This window comes from Pseudopipra pipra, chromosome 5 (assembly GCF_036250125.1).
Source record: "Pseudopipra pipra isolate bDixPip1 chromosome 5, bDixPip1.hap1, whole genome shotgun sequence".
Classification (NCBI taxonomy): domain Eukaryota; kingdom Metazoa; phylum Chordata; class Aves; order Passeriformes; family Pipridae; genus Pseudopipra; species Pseudopipra pipra.
This window is the reverse complement of record NC_087553.1, coordinates 73,085,918-73,109,606: the sequence shown is the minus strand read 5'-3', so window position 1 is coordinate 73,109,606 and position 23,689 is coordinate 73,085,918. Positions and strand designations below refer to the sequence as shown.

Here is a 23,689-nt window from a genome sequence, read left to right as displayed (position 1 = left end):
TTTGCAAGTCACGGTGACTTGCACTGAGGTGAACAAAAAGGTGTGTGTGAAGTGGCTTCTTCTGTTATTTCTGGGTACCTTTTGTCATCTCTGAGCCATTTTGCCCTGCAGTCACCCAGCTGGCAAGGGAAAAGGCTGGTAACTTGTTCATTGTCTGTAGGATTTCATGGATTCATAGATGGTTTGGTTGGAAGGGACCTTAAAGATCACGTAGTTCCAACACCCTGCCACAGGCAGGGACAACTTCCACTAGCCCAGGTTGCTCCAAGCCTTGTCCAACCTGGCCTTGGACACTTCCAGGGATCCAGGAACAGTCACAGCTTATCTGGGCAACCTGTGCCAGGACCTCCCCACCCTCCCAGCCAGGAATTACTTCCTAATATCCAATCTGTCTCATCTATCTAATCTCTAATAGCTAATCTATTTCTGATTTTTACTGTGGTGGATCTGCAGGAAATCTGTCCTGGTGCACAACTTCTCCTACCAAATCACAACAGGAACTGAGAAATGATGGGAAAAGGCCTCCCTGAGGGCAGTTCATCCTACCTTAATACACAGCTTGTTGTCTTAGAGCTTTGCCTCTCCAGCCACCTTGTGAGTGACTAATCAAGGACCTGTTTGTGTGATTTCCAGGAGCATCTCAGGGAGATTAATTGGAATGAAGATGTAAGAAGCATCTGACACTCAATACCATGTCCCAGCTAAATGTTTTTCATAACAGTTGGGCTGCTCATCTTTGTAATGCAAGATTATTTATCCCACAGGACAGAGGGATCTCAGAATGCAACAGGGTGATGTTCATCTGTCCCTGCCAACACGACATCCTTGGAAAAACATGGGGAAGAGCTTATGTTGTTTTGATAGCCCAGCTCAGTGCAATGCCACTGTCATGCCTCAAATGGCTACAGGGTTTTCTGGCTCTTTGGACATCTGTCAGGACTGCTAAGATCAGTCTGGCACCCTGCAGTGTGAGGGAGGAAAGACAATTCCCCATTCAGACTTAGTCCAGGGACACGTCTTGGCTCTGAAGCCAAAAGATTTTGCTTTTCTCCATCGTAGCATCAGCTGCATTCACTGCTTTGGGACATGTGAGCTTTTGGGGCCTGGCCAAGGAGAAACATTCTCAGGATGTTGAAGCTGCAGATAAGAGGTGAGGCCGGAATGTGTCTCCTGCCTTGCTTGGGGCATCTCCAGGAGGCTGAGCCCAGACCCTCCTTCCCTGCCTTGAGTCCATTTGCTTTGGCTTGGGTGTTATCTCCTGCTGTCATGGCTCTTGGTGAGGGGGAAGATGACAAGAGCCATGATATCATGGTCCTGACCTTCCCACCGTGGAAGCCAAAGTCTGATGACTCTCTGGGCTTCTGTCCTGGTTTCTGAAGGAAGTGGGTTTGCATCAACATGGTCTGTGTGTGCGACCTCCGGTCCAGCTGTTCCTCCATCTCTGCTGTTCACTTCTGAATTCATTGGGAATTCCTGGCCTAGCTGGGCCAAAGTCTGGAGCTCTCAAAGGCACCAAGTTCCTACTAACTTTGTAAAACTGGGCAGCTTTAGAGGAGGAATAGACTTTCTGTCCCCTCTTAGGACAAAAGCGCTGCAGCTTGGGCTCAACCCTTGTTAGACATCAGAAATCCCCATGTGAGAGTGTTGCCATGGGAATCCTTCTCACTTCTGAGCAAGTCTTAGCTGGATAATGTCCCTTACTCGTGCAAAACCTGTTTTTTGACACAGATGAATAATAAACTTTGTTGAGGAGTGACATGTCCATGTCACTGGTACCTGCATGGATGAGCAGAAAGGAGTATTATGTCGATGCTCAAACTTTTCAGCTTCACTGGGCTGTTGGGGTGCCAGGCAGAGATGTGCAGTGATATCAAAGAATCACACAATGTTTTGGGTTGGAAGGGACCTTAGAGATCATCTAGTTCCAACCCCTCCACCAGGGGCAGGGCCGATACACATGAAAGGGCTTGTCAGCTTCTGATGAAGTCCTTACAGAAAGACAGAAGGCTGGCTATGAAGGGTGCAGATTTAAATAATCATAACTGGAGAAGAAGTTAATTACTGCTTTACAAGCTGCCTGTGCTTTCCACAGCTTTGCACAACCCATTTTCCTATGTGTGTTATTCAGAAGGACTGTCTTACTTTTACCAGTGTTTTCCTTTAAAAAATGACATACTTTATCCAAGTAAATACATGGTTATCTTGTCTCTTGAACACACACCAGCTTCTTCGATGCACATGATTGTATTTCTTATGCTTTCCAAACTCAGGAAATACCAGAACTGAGACTGTTCACATGTCTCCAGTAGCTCCTTTCTGGTGAGCAGATGGACTTCATGACAAAACCATCTACTATTTTTGTCACTAGTCCACTCCCCTCACCCAGTGACCAGAAGGCTCCTGCTCTCTGGATCATTACTTTTCCTTCTGAGAGTGTGTCAAAGCAGCAAAGGGCTGAAAAAAAGCTAATGTTGTGTCTCTATTTAAAAGGGATAAATGTGGCTCTTGGATAATTATGGCAGGCTGACCTTGATCCTTGTGAAATAATGGACCGGCTAAGAAAGGCTCTATTAATAAAGAATTAAAGGAGGGCAAAATCATTAATGTTCATCAGCAGAGATGTGTGGACTGACTTCAGAGGCAGAATAGTCCTGAGTTGGATCAAGCTCTCAACAGACCTGGGTCATTTCCCAGCACTGTCTGCATGGCCTTGGGGGAGTCACTTTGCTCCCAATCAGCAGGATTTGGCAGGGATCCATGGGAGAGGAGGTTGGTTATCTTCACTTAGCTCCTGCTTTAAAGTATCCACTTCCAGGGTACCAGCACTGCTCATTGCTCTCCAGCCTTCACAGCACTGAGGCCAGGAACCCAAGAGGCTCTGGCAGCTGAGTTGATGCTCTGCTATCCATCAGTGGGGAGGCCCTGGCACAGGTGTCCCAGAGAATCTGTAGTTGCCCCATCCCTGGAGGTGTTCAAGGCCAGGTTGGACAGGGCTTGGAGCAATCTGGGCTGGTGGAAGGTGTCCCTGCCCATGGCAGGGGGTGGAATGCGATGATCTTTAAGGTCCCTTCCAACCCAAACCATTCCATGATGTCCTGGTCTCCCTCCCTCCAGCTATGATATCTGTGCACTGATCTGGGCAAGCCAGCACTGAAATCACAGAATCACAGGATAGGCTGAGTTGGAAGGGACCCACAAACATCATCAGCTTCTTCATGAGAGGAAGAAGAGGGGCAGGCACTGATCTCATCTCTGTGGGGACCAGGGACAGGACACCAGAGAATGGCCTGAAGTTGTGTCAGGGCAGGTTGGATATTAAATAAAGAAACTTCCCTCAGAGGGTGGTTGGGCACTGACCAGGCTCCCCAGGGCAGTGGGCACAGCCCCAAGGCTGCCAGAGCCCAAGGAGTGTTTGGATGATCCTCCCAGGCCTATGGTGTGACCCTTGGGGATGGTCCTGTGCAGGGCTGAGGGTGTAACTACCAGAGTGCACAGAGCTCAAACAGGGCCACATCTCTTCCCTAGACAGAGCACCAACCACCTTTTCCCAGGCACAAGAATCCCTTGCAATATGCCTGAGAAAAGACAGCTGGAATTTGCTCCTGAGTGCTTGGAAGACTCTTAACTAGAAAGGAGCCACCAGAAGTGACAGAGATGCAAGGACTCAATTATTCCTTTGTTGTCTCTGCAGATGTTTACATTTCCCATAAATCCTGTTGCTTTCTCCTCATCAGCTGCCTTTAAAGTTCTGAGCATTTTCCTCATGTATTATTACTTTTGCTGTGCCAATAAATAAGCACACCATCAATCAAACTAACAACACTGCAAACTTAGGAAGTGCAGATAAAATATATGGTGCATTAAAAAATTCTTTGACCGGGTGAGCTTGTTTTTTTTTTTGGAGCTGGTTTGATTGCTGCTGGTGTCGATGTAAATTTGGGGGAAGTATATCCAGAAATTTATGGAGCTTGGAATCCTGCCTACAAGGCATTGACCTGATTCCACTTTATAACATAATAACGTTCCCTGGCACCGTTTGTGTAAATTTTAAATATAATTTTTATGATGTTAAGAATTAGTGGTGTAATAATGTAAACACAACGTGGACTGTAAGTCACCCCTTCCCCTCCCTCACTGGGAGTGCTGAGCTCCTTGCTGCTTCCTTCTCCACATTATCCAGGGTCTGGGAAGCTGTGCAGGAGTTTAAAAGTGATTCATCAAAGGAACCAGCTTGTCAGCCCTGGAGCCTGAAAGGCCTTCGTGTGCAGCAGAACGAGGGAGCTGCTGCACAAACCTGGGGTGGTGACCCCGAGTGACTGTGTGAAGGTGTGAGAGAGAAGTTCAGGCAACATATTCTAGGCAACCCCTGCTGCCTCTCATTTGTGAACTTGCTGTTTTCCTGCTTTTTATCCGGGTGAAATCTGATTTCTCCAAAGTCAGTGAAAGGTTGGGGGCTTTTTTGCCTGTTTTTTGCCCGGATTTCCCCTCCTTTCTCTCCTTCCTTCCCTTCCTTTTCTTTCTCTTTCCTTGTTCTGTGTTTGTCATGATGTTTTCTAATCTAATCTGATTTACAGAGCATCCAGATGCCGTGGTCTAGATATCTTTATAAATACCCAATCCCTGTCTCTCAACTCTTACCCTCTTGACTTGATTACAGCACAGTGTGGGCGGGTGAGAAAGCCACAGGGAGCACAGGGAAAAACAGAACATTGCAGCTCAGCAGAGGAGATGAACAAAAGATGTATTTATTTATGTGATATGTGAGTAAATAACAATCTGAGTTTCATTTCTTGTGGGGCCCCAAAGGTCTTGAGTGAGTAAATTCTGCTTCCCTCTCAGATTCACTTTACGGTCACGTTTGTTCTGCGCAAGATGGCTTGGACAAGGAACAAAGATGGTGGGTGGATGAGGGATATTGAAAAGAAAGTCTTTAAAAAAAACCCCTAAATTCGAGGGTGAAGAAATGGAGAAGAAAGAAAAAGGGAACTGGATGCTTTGAGATGAGTAATAAAGGAATTGGTGGTGGTGGCTGTGTCTGGTCCTGAATGGGGATGACTCCTGCCCTTCTGGGAAAGGAAAGGTGAAAATCCACTGCCAAGGGTTGAGTTTATCTTGCCAAGGATTCCTCCAATGAAGTCAGTGATAAGTGAACTCTAAGTGGAGACCCAGCCAATGCTACCAGGGATCATGAGGAGCCAGTATGAGGGAAAAGTTGGAAAGACTCCCTCACCTGGATGCTCTGTGTGAGGAGAGATGCACAAGTGAAAACGAGTGAACTGGGACAGCAATAGAAGGTGGAGATTGTTGATGGGTGGATGGGTCATTGTATTAAACCTTCATGGATGTTTTACCTGTTCCCATGTGGAATGCCCCCGTTTAAAGTAGATAAAACCCGTTGTCTTTTGGAAAGTGGAAAACACTTTGATGACACTTCAGATCATAACCCTGGCGAAAACCAGTAACAGAGAGTGAAACTGTACAAAATAAGGTTGGAATAAAACCCATGTAGCATCACAAGGCTGTGAAAGATCCCTACATTCCTAGGAGAGGATGATAACCCAGAGTATCTGGTCAGCCTCCAGCTTATACTGGGAAAAAGCAGGATGAAATTTCCATGAAATCATAACTCTAGATGTATAAGGCACCATAAAGGAACCTAACTAATTAGTTCAGGGCTAAGACCACACGGCCTCAGAGAGTTTTCGTCGTTCTCTTTAGCAGAATCCTCCTGATGGCTCTCACTGGGGACTTACTCAGCTTTTGTGATGGAGGCCATAACACATATGGGAGAGAAAAGGTTCTCATATTTCTGAGACTTTTATTATTTCTGCAAGCTACAACAAAACACATTCACAGCAGCTCTGTGAGGAGTTATAAATAAAGAAAATTAAACTACCATCGACCCAATGAGTCCAGCCCATTTCATGCAGTGTTTTCACTGCAAAAGCTCCCTGACTTGGTAATTGGCAAAATTTTGGTGATGTGAGGTGTGCATTGCTGCTGATAGGAGTAACTGGCAAGGGTGGGGGATATTATTGTAAATGGTCTGACTCATCTGAAAGCATTTAAGGAATAGAGTGAAGCTACACACACAAAATGAATCAACAACAATCCTCTGGATTCTGAACCAGCTGCCCTTCGAGTCGGGCAAAAGGCTTAATTTATTTTATACCAAAGGCAAAAGCGGTGAGATTGTGCCCTTCTTTGGTGCAGTTGTTGGCAGCGTATTTTTATTTCCTCTACATCATGTGAAAAACATATTTTCCAGCCTAGGTGATGTCCATTGCAGAGGAGAAGGGTGCAGGGAAAGTGCCTCCACTGTAAAATGCCCAAGATAAATCTTTTTTAAGGACTCCTCTGCTTGGGCCTGCTCTGAGCAGCTTGTTGTTTTCCCCTCAAAAATACAAACCTGGCCAGGCACCCAAAGCTTGACACAGGCTGCAAAATGAGTTCCGTGTGAATCTGAACCCAGAGCCTGGTCCAAGCTCTGAGGTTTTATGCAGCACAACACCCAATGAAATTGCCTCTTCCCCTCCCCGTTTCAATTAGAAAGAACATTAGGTCAATCAGATAAAGCCACATTGGGAGGATTTCCTCTTTATGGCGCTTGCCTCTTCAATTATCTATAATGAACTTCCTCACAGCACTGCAAAGCTTTTTATATGCAAACGAATCCTGTTTTGGGGCTGCCTCAATCACGGCTTGTTAATGAACTTGAAACAAGTGTTATCGGAAAGGTTACAGCACCAGCGGTGGAGGGGGACGGGATAAGGCTCCACAAGAAAGACCAGGCTGAAGAGCTGGGATTGGCCTGCAGGTAACAGGGTGGACTATCTCCAACCTCCATCCTCCAGCTCCCATCAGAGGCTTTGCTGTTTGACAGACATCAAGCGAAATGCCCACTCTTGGGAAACGGCTGCTCAGCGGCAGATACGGCTTTCCCATCCTCCTGTCCCACTGATTCCCTCTGCCAATGCATCTCTCTCTCAACTCCTGTGGCTGGGGAGGGAAAAAAAATGGAGAGGATGTTGCCAAGGTCTTTTCTTCTGCCAGGAGAAAGAGAGGAAGCAGATGCAGAAGCCCCAGGACATGTTGGGCACGTGACAGGGAAGGGTCGGGGGTGTTGAAACCATTTAGTCCCAAATAGTGTTTACATGTGGTATCTGCTGGCATGATCAGCACTGGAAACTCTCTCTCTTGCTTTAATATGGCCTAGACCATCTCCTTCCCTTGTCCTCTGGGTTTTTATAGGTCTAAATCACTCAGAGTTATAGATTATACCTCATTTTCTCGTGCTGAGTATCTACTTAACCCTGCATTTATCCTTAACGCTGCTGTGTAGGACCATTGAACTCAAGGTTGGGAAGACTTTCTAGATGGTAAAGCCTTGCTCTTTAATCAAGAAAAACACTTCTCTGGCACTTTAACCATTGTGTTTGAGTGTTAGTAACTCCCTAGAGATGTTTCATCACAGGGCAGCCCAGCAGCAGGAGAAGGGAATGTTGGAACAGGGTGTAGCCCCTCAAGCACTCAATCCTCACCCCCCCTGAGTGCAGAGAATCACAGTTGTGAAGTTCATCACTGAATTGCAGTCACCCATGGGCTTTCCTTTCCACCTCCAATGCTTACACCCTCCAACCAGGTTAACCTGATGGCCTGTTAAGCCTCAGCCCTTGGTAGCAGGTATCAAGCCAGGCCTAGTGCCAGTTTAGGGGGGAAATGGACACTGGACCCAAGATTGTTCAGCTCCACCCAGCTCCTGTCCAGGTTCTGGTGCCAACCTGGGCAAGGCCAACTGGAGCCCACCAGTAGCTCTCAGCCTCTAAGTGCAGATGGGAAATCACGTGGCCCTGAAGGACTCTTCTGTCTGCCATCCTCACCAGGACAGACAGACCCTCTTTGGGACTGCGAAAGGTTTCTGGACCTCACTGCAGGGACATTGGGTGGTTACTGGATTTTCCTCCTGCCCCTGGATCGACTCACACATGCAATGTCATGACTGATGGCTCTTGTAATTCTGCTCGTGGTTGATGTAACTGCAGATGTTACACTTCTAATCCGTTTCTTTATCTCCTTAAGCTGTTTGCTTCAGTAAGATGCTCCCACCATCTGCTCTAACAAGCTCCCAGGCTCTCAATAAGCCATAAATTCCACTTTTGAACCTTTCAGTTCTTTTCTCCCCTGAATCAGTCATTTTCCTTTTACCAACCCCTACAGATTAAGGTTGCACCTCTTTAAGGAAGTTCCCTGTCTCTGCTGGCCCCAGCTGGCTCTGGTTTTAATGTTGGGCAGGATAGGCTGAAATGGTGTTGCTCTTTGGACTGGGCAGGGTGGATGCATCATCATGATGCTGGAGCTCTCTACAGAGAGCAACCAATGTGCAAAATGTGAAAAGGAGGGGACAGACTTGACCTTGGCATCTGGGAGTTGAAAAGAATCACCAGGGGGGACAGGCAGGCACTCACAGGGAGTGTGGTCTGTGCTTTTGTTTTGAAGCCCGTTGCAGTGGTTTATTTAAGGGATCCCATTTTATATCAAATGGCCTTGGATCAGCCAGGAAAAAGCTGCAGTAATTTCCTAAAGATGTGGTAGCTTCCTAGAATCCATGGATGTGACAGCTTGTCTGACTGTGCCGTGAAGAAGCAGCACATGGCCACTCTAAAGATGTGCAAATCAATGACACTTTGAGTGCAGCTTCCTGCATGCCACCTTTGGGTGCCCAGACCTCTACCTTTGTGAGGGACCCACCCAGAGGCACCAGATTAACAACATCCACCTTGGCATTGCTTCTTTGCTGAGCCTTTCCAAGGGATCTCCACACATTGTGTAACAGTTGTTTCTTGGGAGATGGATCTATCTGTAATAAATATTTTGTCCTCCTCTAAGCCAAAATAAACTCTCTTTTTGACATCCCCGACTCCATAGGTTGCAACACATCTTGCTGGAGCTGGCTGGAGCTGTGCCTTTTATGTAATGGTGTTGGGAAGCAAGGAATTATGCTCAGGTTTTGGTTTTATTCACTTCTATCACGGCATTGTGACTGGACTAAACCCATGGAGGGAACATGATTCCTTTTCCATTACCTGAATAAGAGAGCAGGTATTAAAAAACACCAGAGGTGGCTTCCCTGGGTCCTGAAGGCTGAAAGTCTGCAGCGTAAGCAAGGGAGATAGGAAAGGATGGTCTGTAAAAGAAATCCTTCCTCTCCTGTTTATCTGAGCCTTCCCTGTAACACTCCCCAATTCCCCCCGTAAGGGAGCGAGGTCCAGGGAGCTGCAAAGGATTTGTAAGCAGGCAAAGTGAGAAGGTTGAGAAGCATCAGAGGGCTCCACCTGGGGGTGGGAAACCCCATGTGCTGACTTGGTGTGCTGTCTGCTCTCTCCCCAGGACTGTCCCCAGCTGCTGCAGGCTGAGAAGATCCTGGTGCCGGTGGAAGTGATCAAACCCATCACGCTGAAGGCCAAGAACCTGCCCCAGCCTCAGTCGGGCCAGAGAGGCTACGAGTGCATCCTGAACATCCAGGGCAGCGAGCAGAGGGTGCCAGCCCTGAGGTTCAACAGCTCCAGTGTGCAGTGCCAGAACACTTCGGTGAGCGAGCCCTGTGTGCCTGGGAGAGCTGCAGGGGCCACACAGGACTAAAAGTGCCCACAGCACTGTCCCAGTGGGATCTGGGGTGGTGTCACTGCTCTTTTTACCTTATTGAGGGTACTGGAGCTGTTTAATCTAGAGAAAAGGCTCAAGGGATGCTTTATTGCTCTCTATAATCACCTGAAAAGAGGGTGTAGCTGGGTGGGGGTCGATGTGTTCTCCCAGATAACAAGCAATAGGACAAGGGGAAATGGCCTCAGGTTGTGCTGGGGAGGTTCAGGTTGGATAGCAGGAAAAATTTCTTCGCTGAAAGAGTGGTTAAGCATTAGAACATGCTGTTCAGGGAAGTGGTGGAGTCACCATCCCTAGAAGTGTTTAGAAGATGTGTAGGCATAGCACTTGGCGGTGTAGTTTAGTGGGCATGAGGATATTTGGTCAAAGTTTGGAGTTGATGATCTTGGAGGTCTTTTCCAGCCTCAGTGATTCTATGATTCCAATCACAGTCAAGGAAATGCTGGCTGGTAGCTTGGAAACTGCCCCTTTTTCTGATCAGACTGGCTGGTGTCACCACACAGTAGTTGCTTCTGGCCCTGGAGCCCTGAATCCCGGTATTTGGCCATGCTGGAGCACCTTAGCCATGACCCATAAGGCATCATTGTCAGCTTAACCTGCTCATATCCTCACAGTGCCACAAACAGGGTTTCCAGATGGAGAGTTTAGGTTATTTTGCAGGGGTTTTGTGATGGGACATAAAAAACCCCATATAAACAGCCTGATGTGATGGGTCAAAAGAAGGGTGAGATCACAGAATCACAGAAAGCTTTGGGTTGGAAGAAACCTTAAAGATCATGTCATTCCAACCCTCTGCCATGGGCAGGGGCACCTTCCACTAGACCAGGCTGCTCAAAGCCCTGTCCAACCTGGCCTTGGGTTGAGTCAGACCTTCCCGCAACCACTGACTCACCACATGCCCTTTGGGGAGTCCCTTTCTCCCTCTGCCCACCTCCATTTCCCATCTGCAGTGCAGGACCAGTGACCCCCCTCCCAGGGAGCCTGTTTGAGTCACGACAGCGTTTTCACCACAGCCATGCCCGTTCTGGGGACAAATCAGTCATCTGCCAGGAGCTGTTCCTACCTGCAATAGCAGTCTCTACTTCTCCAGAGTCTTCTCCATGAGGTTCATGTCTCCGAGACATGCATCTGAGTCATTTTCACTGCTGCTGCTGCGAGGTGATTTATTAGTCAAAGAGCTAATTACAGGCTTTAGCCACTTCACCGCAGCTCTGCCACTCCACGCTGGGCACTGCTTGTCACAACATATTCTGCTGCATTAGGCACCAGCTGAACATCGCAGGCACTTCGCACGTTTTACGATCCTTTGCAAACAATCAACTTCCCAATGAGGCTCTTTTATTTGTTTCTTTGTCCCTCTCCCTCCCTCCTCCTGATTTTCATTACTGGTTAATGACCTGTGGGCTTCCAGGTTTGAGGCTTCGAAGAAATAGGTGGCCTGAGAAGTTAAGAAGGTATTACGCTTTTTAAAAAAAAAGTATTTTCTTTTACATGGTGAAAAAGGGGTATTATATGGACATGGGCAGAGATTATATATCTGTCCAAAGAACCTTAGGGAAGAGAGACCTTTAAAGACCCTCTAGAGCTAGGTATTCTCTGGCATACATAGGCATTAGCATGAATTATCTCAGGATGATTTTAAGCATAGTCGGGCTGAGCAGGAGATTAATTTCAGCCAGTCTCAGCTTTTGTGGGACCCAAGAAATGTCTCTGGCTTTGAGAAGCAATGGTTACCATTCCCACACCACCTGCCAGCCTCGAGAAGCTGCCAGTGCCTGGGACTGGAGAAGTGGGGTTCCACGAGCCCCCAGCTGGATTTCCTCATGGAATGCCTGAGTGCTGTGACTGCACCATTTTGACCTTAATGTCTGTTTTGCTGAACCAGAACACTCCAGGCTGTGCCAGAGCTGCAGTGTGGCAAGGCTGAGACTCAGGGCTGATGCCAAGGCACTGGCACCCCATGACCTCCCTGCTGTGTGTTGTCTGTAGGATGCTTGTCCCGCGTTTGGTGGTGGCTCAAGTGGATCTATTCCTTCTCCAGGAAGAGAGGCTCGTTTGGAAATAAAATCATCTCTTTTTTCTGTGCTGTTTTCTGCCTCCTCTCCCTTTTCCTCTGCCCTCCCCTTTCCCTCTCCCTCGCTTTCCTCCTCTTCCTTCTCTTTGCTTCCCTTTCCTTTCCTTTTCTCCCCTTTTCTTTTGAAGGTCCTTTAACTCTGATTCGAGTTCTTTTTTCTTCCTTTTTTTTTTCTTTTTATTTCTGAGAAATGTTATTTCATTGTTGCTCTGAATTTGCCAGACACTGAGAGAAAGAGATGTGGAAGGGAGAGCCAGACAAAAGAAAGCAACATTCATACAGCTACAAAAAGGGAACAGAGAAGCCCTGGCTGTTTGAGCAGGTGGCAGAGGACACAGACAATAGGGAAGGAGTGCTGGAGATATGTCTCCATCATGATTATTCCCTTCCCTGCCAGAATTAGCATTCAGCCTGGAGCCACTGTGATACAATGAGCCTCTGCTCCGGGGGTCACCTGGCTTTAGAAACAGCCGAGTGAGCTTGTTTGCAAATTGAATCAACCCCCTTTGGCAGAGCTTTTTTACTCAGCACAGTTGCTGGAGGAGGCACTGAATGTAGCACCTGCATTGCAGGCTTGGAGAAGGTCCAAAGGAGGGTAGGAGGATGTGTTGTGATGGTGTGTCCCCGAAGGGATGCTGTCCTGCCAGCAGGTCTGGTGGTGGTGCACGTTAGGCCAAGCAATCGTTCTTGCCTTGTTTTCCATCCTAAGCCTCAAGATCTACCCCCTCCCATCACACATTAGGCACCAGTGAGCTCAGATTTGCCTCTTGCACAATAACTTTTGCAAAACACAGGATTTTTTCCTGCTTTCACACAGGATAGAATCAGGGACAAGCCTTAACTCTTGCCTTGCATTTCCTGATCCCTCAAGGTTTACACCAAGGATCAGAACCATCCAGGCACCTTTCTAAGTGGCTCCAGCTTCAGTTTAAGGGTGCTCTAAGGACACCCAGCTGGGACCAGCCTATCTGGTGGTGTGTCAGGGATGTCATATCCAGTTCTGATGGTGCTCAGACCAGTCAGGACTCAGATCTGCCCCTCTCCCTGTCTTTCCTGGAGATGTTTCATTTGATAACAGCAATAAGTCACCACAGGCAGCACAATTCGGGACAATTATTGTTCTTGTCAAGTGGTTTGAGACTCTCAGCTCCGGGCTTTGTCCCCTGTCACACCACCCAAGGCATGCAATTATCACTCAGAGGTGCCCTACCTGCCAATCCTTATTGCACTTGTGATAGCTCTGCCAACAGCCTGGACACGGAGTGATGGGCGGAAATGAAAAGGGAGGGGAGCAAAGGAGACGTATAAATAAGTAAGTTAAAATGTCAGCAGGAAGGGCTGAAATTGCTGGATGTATCAGGGCAGAGAGCAATCTTCCCAGTGGGAAACAGTGGGAGCCCCAGCACTTGCAATCAGCCCAGTACGATCAGCCTTTGGCACGAGGAAGAGGGAGATGGGTGAGGGATGACCCACCTGAGCATGCCATGATTATTGCCATTCCCTGCTTCAGTGACTAATCCCATACCCTTGGGTGGTGTGAGCCTGCCCACCCCTGGCCTTGGCACACACAGGGAGCAGGCACTGATTCCTGGCAGCAAAATCCCTGCTGATAATTTGTCTCAAGTCCTTCACAGGTCTGTGTGTCGTGAGACCCGAGGTGGTGCAGCTGAAAGTGCTGTGTGACTTAGGGACAGGAAAGCAAGGATGTTCTATTTGTCACATCATTGCACTTCAGCAAGAGATCTCAGTGGCACTGGACTCTGTGGTGTGGCTCACAGAGGAGCAAGTGATAAAAAAAACCAAAAACCAATAAAAAGCAGAGCTGGGAAAAAAAATTAGGAGTTCTGCTCACAGAAATCATGGGAAAACACAGTTATGGGTGGTCAAAAGACAAGCACAGGGCTGTGGGTTGTAGAATCATAAAATGGTTTGGGTTGGAAGGCATCTTAAAGATCATCTAGTTCCAACCCCTTGCCATGGGCAGGAATGCCAGCCTTGCACATCTGCTTCTAAATTGTTTTGATGCATTATTATCACTTGTCTACATTCAAATCTCACAGAGAAACCCCAGTCGTGACACAGGTTGTGTTGACCTGGGTGATACCCAGACACAAAAATTCAGCCCCAGCTCTGGGAAGCAAAGAGTCCAAGAAGATGGGTTGACTGTGAACAAGAAGTTTTCTTCTACTCAGTTTATGACTGGAAAAATGACGCAAAGAGGGATTCAATGTTTTGCACAGGATCACAAAAGGAGTTGGTGGCAGAGCCAGGTACAGAAATCAATCCTCAGGACTGAGCTTTAATCACAAAAGTAGTGTCAGGGAAAACAGACTAACACTAAAATACTGCTAAAATGCTTTTTGTCTGCAGATGTTCCCCCACTGCTGGACATTCTTTAAATACAAAGGGGAAACATCATGAAGTCACTCTTCATTTGTCATCCTAAGTGTGGCCAAGCCAAATTACCCAAGGGCTTTACCCTTTGACACATCCCAGGATACAGCAAGTGGCCAAGGGTGGATATGGATTTGCACAAACTGCAGAAGTATCATATACAAGGAAAGAGTTTGAGAGGCAAAAAAAAAAGACACTTGGGAGTTCAAGTGAATTACAACAGCTCCTTCTAGCAGAGTTTTGGCATTCTCAGTTTGGCCCTCTGAACTGCCCATAATTTTGTGCTTTGGTTTGATTTTCATGACTGTGATCCAGATTTGGCAGGTTTAGGGGTCAGATTTACACATTCTGAGCAGTTTTGCTGTGTTGGAGGCAGGGAAGGTGTCCAGCCAAGCCCTAACAGTGCGAACACTCCCAGCAGGAGTACCTGGGAAGCTCCACTGTCCCGGAGATCGATGCACCATCCCTTTTTTCTTCCCCGGAACACATTTCCATCTTATTGTCACAGCTGAGTGAGTCCTTTTCAAAGACTCCTGTTGAGTTCAGCGGGCTTTGAAGAGGGGTCACAATGAGTGAGCAGCTCCTGTGGTCTGCAGAGGACGGAGCGTTTGCTCGCTGGTACTTTGCAAATCGCTCCGTTTCGCTGCCGTGAAGCCCAGAAACCATCTGATCAGATCATGGCAGTGTGAGCATCCTCATTCCTGGCTTCATCCTTGGGGCTCTTCCATGGGGATCCCCTTGCTTATTCCCTCGTATCCATTTCCAGTTCTGGATCAAACCTACTGAGTTAAAAAGCTTAATATGTGTTTGCTCCTGGTGCTGCAGGTGAGATAAGATCTGAATTCCCAGCTGGGCTCCTGCTGCTGGCACTGGGATCCTCCCTGGGATGAAAGGCTCTGGGGCACTCCAGCTGCCTGTCCCTTGGCAGCCCTGCCTGGTCTTTGCTTTCTCATGAGGAGCAGAGGAGGGGCAGGCACTGATCTCTGTGGGGACCAGTGACAGGACCCCAGGGAATGGCCTGAAGTTCTGTCAAGGAAGGTTTAGGTTGGATATTAAATAAAAGAACTTCCCTCAGAGGGTGGTTGGGCACGGAACAGGCTCTCCATGGCATTGGGCACAGCACCAAGGCTGACAGAGCTCAAGGAATGTTAGGATGATCCTCTCAGGCCCATGGTGTGACTCTTGGGGATGGTCCTGTGCAGGGCTGAGGCCTGGACTCAATGATTCTTGTGGGTCCCTTCCAACCCAGCATATTCCATGATTCTGTAAATCCCAAAAGACACATGAGGCTCTGGGGGAGGCAGAATGTAGCACTTCCTAAGACTCATCTGATTTTAGGGTGACCAGGAGTTCTGTATATCCCCTTTCCCATTCCCAGCCAGCATTTTCAAAGTGCTGTGCAGAGCAGGCATTGCTGAGTGGCACCAGATTAATTATTCACTGCTTCTCAGGCACTCTCCTTCCCACTCCTGTCTCCCCATCCTCGTCCCAAGCTCAGAAAAGCTGTGAACAACCAGTGGTGTGAGTCCAAGCAGCTCTGCATCATCTTGCATCTCGCTGGCAGTGACACCAAAAGGTGTCATAAAAATGCAAATACTGAATGAGACTGGAGGGAACAGCCCTGTTGCAAAGGGTAACCTGTGGCTGCTCTTTACTTCCATGGAAACCACAAAGCTTATACCCATAAATACCCCACAACTAGATCATAATCACAGGCTTTTGCAGATTAATGGCTAATTGTGTTTAGTTTGTCCAAAGAGGAATTACTGTGAAACCAGCTCTCACTCTGCTGTAATGGACAGAAATCACCATCTATGATTTACTCCCAATTATATGGCAATTAAGGGATACAGGAAAAACTTCCTGTAAAGGCTCAGAGCTTTGGCATCTCTGTGGAAAATCACATTGAGACTTTAGGCTGTAGGGAACTCCTTACTGCTCTCTAAGATGTGCCCAACCAAAGCAGACACATGGCTGAGTTATATTTAATCTTTTAGTGGGGAAAACATCTTTTTATTTTAAAGTGGGGGTTTGTCCCACCATAGATCCCAGTGCAGAGGGAGATTCCTGCTCTGAGGAGGCGAAATCCTTCAGTAACAGTAACAGGCATGGAATGTTTCTCCCCTTCTTGCTTTGTTCTCGTTCTGTCCTTTAATCAACCATCTCCTCCCCCTTTATGAGGCTTTTTGCCTTTTGGTGGAGTGTGGGATGGAGGCTGTTGATGGAGGTTGGCAGTGGGATCTGAGGGGCAACTGAGTGAACCCTGTGTGAACTGGCTGAAGATAAATTAAAATTTAGCTGGAAAAGAAAAGCACTGCCAGAGAGTTCTCCAAGTGGAGAGGGCCTCCAGAGACCAGCTTCCCTTTCCTTCCTTCAGGCCACTTCTGTGAACCTTGACTGTCCTTGACAAGTGTTTGTTTAAATCTGCCCAACTCTCTCTGAAGTTTTCCATGGCTTTTTTTAAGATGCATTTGCTGGAAACTGGATACTCCTCACTCCAGCTGAAGCCTTTCTGGTTCTGAGCAGGGAAAAATGTTTGCATCCCGGGGTTTACATATGTGACAAACTCTATTTGGTCCATCCCCAAGTGAGAATTGCTTGGGTTTTGGCAGCAATATGGCATTGCTGATTCAGTCTGTTTATGATCCTCAGCAGTCCCCAGTCTGTCCTGCAGCACTGGCCAGTCACTCCAATTTCATAGTTGTTTGCATTGATTTTTCCTGCTGCAAAATAGACCCTATTTCCCTGCTTTGAATTTCAGGTGGTTGATTTTGGCCCGTTTTTCTCCCATTTGCCAAGTTTGTTTTGAATTCTTAACCCTGCACCCTCTCCCAGAACAGTGTCATTCATGAAATCTGTAGCCTATCATCCAAGTCAACAGTGAAAATACTGAGAAATGCCAGACCCAGGACAGAATTCCTTTTGAAACATCCTCCCAGTCTGCCATGGAATTATCTAACTGTTTGGGTTTTTTTTGACAGTTTTTGCATAAATCTTATGGTGCCTTCTTTTAGTTCATATTTCCCTGCTTTGTTTATGGGAATCTCCTGTAGGGCAGTAGCAAATACTCTACTGAAATCAAGATAAATGACATCTGCTGCTTTTCCTTTATCCACAAAGTCATTAAGCCTGTCAAAAAGGAAATTAGATTGGGTTGACACAATTTGTTCTTGACAAATCTATGCTGGCTGATTTTTATCACCTTATCATCTCGCAGGTGCTTATAAATTGATTGTTTAATAATTTGATGTACTTTCATTCAGGGAAGCCAAGTTAGGCTGACAGGTCTATAATTACACAGAACCTCCATTTTTCCCCTTTTTTTTCCATGATGTGCCCGTTCCCTGACTTCTGAGACCTCACTCAGCTTCCAAGAGTCCTTCAAAACACCACTAGTGTAGGTAACCCCATATATGTGCTCAGCCCCTGTGGGTTACATAGCAGAGGTAGAGTTGGATGACAGACCCAAAATGTGTTGTTTACACCTTAAAATGCATCCAAGAGTTGGCAAAATATGTTTCAGAGCTGTTCTCAGCACCTGGAAGGTGGATTTCCAAGTTGTCACATGCGGGGAATGGCTTTAAGTGGAAGGAAGACAGGGTTAAACTGGATATTAGGAAGAGATTCTTCCCTGTGAGGGTGGGGAGGTCCTGACACAGGTTTCCCAGAGAAACTGTGGCTGCCCCTGGATCCTGGGAAGTGTCCAAGGCCAGGTTGGATGGGGCTTGGAGCAACCTGGGATAGTAGAAGTTGTCCTTGCCCATGGCAGGAGGTGGAACTGGATGATTTTTAAGGTCCCTTCCAACCCACACCTGTAATTCTGTGACTCTGTGAATATTCCCCTAATGGCTGAAAGGGCTGTTGAGAGGGGCATGGTTTGAGATCCACAGCTTTGAGAGCATCCCATAGCATTGTGGAAGGTGATGGTGACTAGGAAGGTGTCTGACAGCTCCATTTCTCTTGTTCACAACATGCAGCAGCACCTCTTGCCTTGTTCCATCCCCTCCCCACCCCTGGGCACTTTGTAAGTCTGTGTTTGGGGGTTTTCTTTCGTTTTTCCTCTCCCACTTCCAGTATTCCTACGAAGGGATGGAGATTAACAGCCTGCCAGTGGAGCTGACTGTCGTGTGGAACGGGAATTTCAACATTGACAACCCGGCACAGAACAAAGGTAAGGAGTTATTTCAACTTGTCCTTGGAAGTGGTAACCTTAGCAACGGGCAGCAGCGCTCCCCTACACTTAACAAAGCTGCCACCATCTCCCTGTGCTGTCTGGTACAGACACACTTGTTCTCCACACTCTGCAAATCACCAATTTTTTTGTGCTTTGTGTCCTCCTCGCCCCCCCCCCCCCCCAGCCCTCCAGTTCTCTCATTCCACCTGGGAAATGCGACTCTCCCTCCCACTTGTGTTGCTTTCCCTCTCCCTTCATCGTCTTCGCCTCCCGCTTCTCCCCGTGGTTTTTTTTTGTGTCTGGTTTTCATGCCCCTCCTTCTCCAAGTTTCTCCCCCTCTTTATTGCTCCTGCAGGGATGCTCTTCCAGTGAACATGCCGGGAGACCAGGCTCTAGCAATGAACAGGGGAAGGGAGAGGGGGGGCACAAAGGCTGCAGCTCACCAGTGGGAACATTCTGAACAAAATAAAATGAGAATGAGAAGAGGCCTGACAAGCACCTCCTGCCCAGAGCCTGGCTCTGTTCAACCACCTCTGATGGCACAGGATTGATGTGCCCATCACAGAGGGACCCTGCACATCCAGCAGGGGTTTTGCTGGAGATGGATGGTCCATCCACATCTTCTTCGTCTTCCTTCTTGTCCATCCACCCTGAAATCTTTCCCCCAGGCAACCCCTCCTCTTGGCTGCTCTGCATTTGCAGCTCAGACCTGCAGATTCTCTCCTTCTCACATCACCACCTCTCAGAAGTTTCTCCCTCCCTCTCTTTACCTTCTCCTGGACACTTTCCACGTCTTATCCCACTCCATCCCTCCCCATCAGGTACTCCCACACTACTCTCACACCGTTTCACACCCACCCTCATGCTGAGGGGTGATGGGTGAGGTTCCCACCAACACCATATGGAAGCTGGAGAGCAGTACACAATTCAACTCTTCTTCCCACGGCTTGACCCCTTCCTGTCCTTCTCCACCTACTCCCACCTCTCTGATGTCTTTCTCCAACAGCCACTGGATTCAAATCACCAGTCTGGATGCTGAAGGTCCTGCACTCTCCCCCCCAAACTTGTTAAAGGGTTGAATCCACTCATTAAACACAACAGGCTGGAGATCCTTGTCCAGCTTTGGCATCCAGTAACATGTTGAAACTGCTGCTCTCCCTCCATGCTGAAGTTGTCTCCTGCTCTCCAAGCTGTGCCAAGGCATTGCCAGGACACTGCTAATTTCCATGGACCCAAACAGTGCCAGGGACTGTGAGAACCTTCAGAAATGTGGGTTAGAGGTCGGAATTTGGGCACTTGCCCCAGTCCTGGTTAGTTTTCTGCTCCCATTATAAACTGAGCATTCCTGACACAACATGGTCCACACCAAGAGTGTGAACCCTTTTTTTTGGGTTAGTCCTGAACTGTCCAAGGTGATGTAGGATTAAAATCAAGCTGATAATCATGATGATTGTATGTTTAGGTGCTGGGAACATAAACCAGACTAGAAGATGAAGCCAAGAAACATCTTGTGGTGCTTAGTCCTTGGCACAAGAACCTACCCAAGAACTTACAAGTTCCTGGGTTATTCAAAGCCAAAAGGTTGTAAGTAGTGACTAGGAAAAATCTAGGAAGTGTCACTGGCTGGTGACTATCCCAAATGAGTAGTTTGCATGATGTCATCATGTTTTGGATCAGGAGGAGAGCTTAGGCTTGTGCCCATGGATATACCACATGTAGGCTTAGCACGTGCTCTTAAGGACACAGAGAGCTGCCTTCAGGTCACCAAGATGCCACTCCTTTCACATCCAGCATCCCACAGGCTGGGATGGCAGGCTGAGACCCCAAACCTAAACCAAACTGCCTGCAGAGATGCTCACTGGGGGCATCTCAAGCAGAACAACTCAGCAAATTTGAGGAAATCTAAGAGAACACTAAGGAAAAAGCGGCATCCTCGCGGTCTGTGGCACACTGTGAGTGACAGATGCTTTGCAAGCTTTTCTTTGGGGTACTTTTTGGGGTTACTCTTCTTGCACTCAGACTAGAGAAATAATGAGTTTCTGAGCTTTTCCTTGCACTGGCCAATACTTGCTGACTTCTTGGGTGCAGGTGTGAAGAGACAGAGCTTTTCAAGACATATATCCAGAGCCTTTGGGCTTTGGGATTGTGTGTAGTGATAACCACAGACAAGACTTCGGTCACCTACAGGCACAGCAAAACAGAAGCACAGAGGGGAAAATCCCCCATTTCCTAAAGAAATCCCCCAACATGCCCACAAATACAGAAAAAAAAAAAACCCCAAGTCTGAGAGTCTTGATTGTATCATCATCATCTTCTGGGAGGACAATTCTTTTATCAGTCCCCTGTGTGAGCCAGGCCTCAGCTCACACAGCTGCAAAATATGGATAAATAACATGATCTTGTTTCGTAGGAGGGCTGCAACATTTTTAGGCTTTATTTGAAGAAGCTCTGAGTGCTTCTAATCACTTAACAGCCCAAACTGGAGCTAAGCATTAATCATTGTCTTGTATTAGAGGGGGATCAACTCAGAGCTTCAAAATGTAAAGCAGACTCAATTTCTGGAGCAGGAGAAGGGGGAAAGGCTGATTGTGAATCCCTGGATTCAGCCTCAGAGTGAACCATTGTGTATTTACTATTAAGTATTTTTACTATATATTTACATTTATTTAAATATTTTATATTACATTATTTTATATATATTTATATATTATATTATTTATATATTAACAAATAATATGTTTGTATTTATACTGTATATTAATATATAGTATATAATATGTAATTAATTTAATATTATTTCTATTAAGTAAGAAACCTGAGTGGCATCAACTCAACATGCAGTTCTGGGTAGTTTCACCCTGGACAAATCCCCAAGTTTAATCTCTGGGTTGACCTGGTCTAGAAAATCATTTTAGGATGAAGTGCTGAGGCTGGTTATAGGTGGCACTTTATGGCTTTCAGTCTCTGAAAAAGGAAGGGACTGAGGCCAAGTCACTGCCCAAGCACAGTTCCTCCAAACCTATCCATACTTCAACTTCCTTCTGCTCTCAGCTTACACAAATACCTTTCCTGGGGGGTGAACTCTAACAAGTGCAGCTTATTTCGAGAAGGATGTGCACATTTATTGCCCCATTGCTCACCCCCTTGGAGAGTTCCCATCCTGACTCTGGGACGAGCAGCCTGGAACACCTTCGTCTCTCACCCTTCGTCCTTCCCTCTGCCATCCCACCGCTCTCCCGTGCTTTCTGCATCCCTCAGGCCCTCTGTGTTTTCCTGTCCCTGCAGTTCACCTGTACAAGTGTGGGGCCATGAGGGACAGCTGTGGACTCTGCCTGAAAGCCGACCCCGACTTCGAGTGTGGCTGGTGCCAGGGACAGAACCAGTGCACGCTGAAGCAGCACTGCCCAGCCCAGGACAGCCAGTGGCTGGAGTTGTCCAGCACCAAGGGCAAGTGCACCAACCCCAAGATCACGGATGTAAGTCATGGATCTGCAAGAAGATGGGGTATTCTCTCTTGTGCCCTTTCCTTGGTCGATTTTTCATGATTCGGGCTTGGGTTGGTGATGGGAAGGGCAGGGCTGAGTCCTGCTGTGCCAGGCTTGGGGATGGGAGTCCATGGTGACCTTCAAAGGCAGGCACACAACTCCAGGTGTTTACAAACCAGGGTGTCAGAATTCCCATGCCATAGTCCATGTGGATGTGATTCATTTGCACAAACACAGTCTGCTGGTGCAAGCTGAGGAACCCAGAGTATCTGACCTGCCCACACAGGGCTGGTAGATGTGACAGCAAGCCTTTAGGAGAACTTGGCCTTCCAGAGGAACAGCTGAAGGTGAGACAAGATGCTCTGGGGCGTCTCAAATGGTCGGTGTGAGGGTAAATCAAAGGAGCCCAAGTGTCTCTTGAAACAGCCTCTCTGACTGAGATATGAGATGCTGAGTGATCCCAGAGTGGTTTGAGCTTTGCTGACAGGAGGTCAAGGAAGGGAGATGGTTGTAGTTTATGTTTCCTGGCAGCATGACATGGACAGAGTCCATGTCCAGGAAAAAACAAGACTCCACTGACTCCAGCAAATTAAAGCCCATTTGTTTGCCTGGCTGGTTTTGAGGGGTAAAAAAGCCCCCATAAAGCAAACAAAGCCTTGTACAGTTGTCAGGTTTCCCCTTGGAAGGCTCAAGGAGGAGGCAGGAACAATCCTGGATTAAGAAAATTGGGAACTGTCCTATTAAGTGATAAAGAGAGAATGAGGGAAAGGCTGGGGGGAAGGACCTGCAGGATAACGTTGTTCTTTACAAGGTTTCCTATTGAGTGGGCCAAAGGAAGAGATGGGGAAAAGGTCCAAAGAGGACATAAAATGATAGAAAGACCAGAGAGGGGCAGCAGAGGAAGGGTGAGAAGGCAAGGGAGGCAAATCAGGCCTGAAGCATAAAGGGACTTTTTTCTGCTGTCTTAGGATGCCTTTGCCATAATGACAGGCACCATTTCAGGGTCACAGGGCAGGCAGAAGGACCTGAGCCTTGAAAATGAGGGCCCCATCCTTTCCAACTGCCTCCTGCCTTAAGCATCTCTCAGTCACCCTTTTAATGTGGCCAGGGCCTTATTTTGCAAATTAGAAGAATCGGGAGGAAAATGAGACAGACAAGACAAGGGGAAACGCAAAGGAGGAAAATCCAGCCTCCACTGTGGTGGTTTGGTATGAATAATTAGGTGGGTTATTTTCTTAGAAAGCAAGAAAGGCTTTTTTAAGTTGTACTTGGTTAAGAATCAAAAAGTGTGGGTGTTATGGACAAGCTTTAAACCGATGTCCATGCTGGAACATTTTGAGAGAGCAAAGGTTGGGTTGAATCTGTTTTTCCCAGATGCCATTGAAAAGAACTTCTCTTACTGTGTTTCAATACATCTTCCTGTCATTCATCAGTTCTAAAGTACTCACTCAGCTGAACTGTTTGATTTTAAGTTATTCTGATGTCTGTGGCTTATTCCAGTGTTTCCAAGGTGAAGGTCTCCACCACATTTGGATTTATCTGAGACTGGTAATTTTGAGCCCACCTGAACCACCCGAAGCTGTGAAACCAAGCCCAGCCAGCCAGAATGGAGAATTTTATCTGAATACTCAACTTTGAGGCCTTGAAAATTCTTGGGAGCTGGGAGAAATCTTTTTCTAAATATTTTAAGATTCTCAGACCTTGTGAAACATTCACAGAATTTGGTATGGGGATGGTCAACTAAAGCAGAAGTCCAAACCACAAGGACATGCAGTGTTAGGATGTTCTGGAGTCCACCCACGTTTCTCTGCCATATTTTGTCCCCAACCCTACATCTACAGCTTCTTTTTGAAGAGAAAAACCCCTCATCCTCCACCCTACAGCTCCTCCTTCTAATTCTGC

The 23,689-nt window shown here is 47.2% G+C and overlaps 1 protein-coding gene across 2 annotated transcripts in view; it reads left to right on the top strand.

Annotated features, from left to right (window-relative positions):
- The window catches only part of PLXNA4 (plexin A4), a 445,892-nt gene that overhangs the window by 349,916 nt on the left and 72,287 nt on the right, over window positions 1-23,689 (top strand). For both annotated transcript variants that reach the window (XM_064656587.1, XM_064656588.1), the window contains exons 10-12: window positions 9,388-9,588; window positions 18,203-18,299; window positions 21,588-21,778. In XM_064656587.1, coding sequence (XP_064512657.1) covers window positions 9,388-9,588; window positions 18,203-18,299; window positions 21,588-21,778 — 489 coding nt within the window. The remainder of the gene's footprint in view (window positions 1-9,387; window positions 9,589-18,202; window positions 18,300-21,587; window positions 21,779-23,689) is intronic.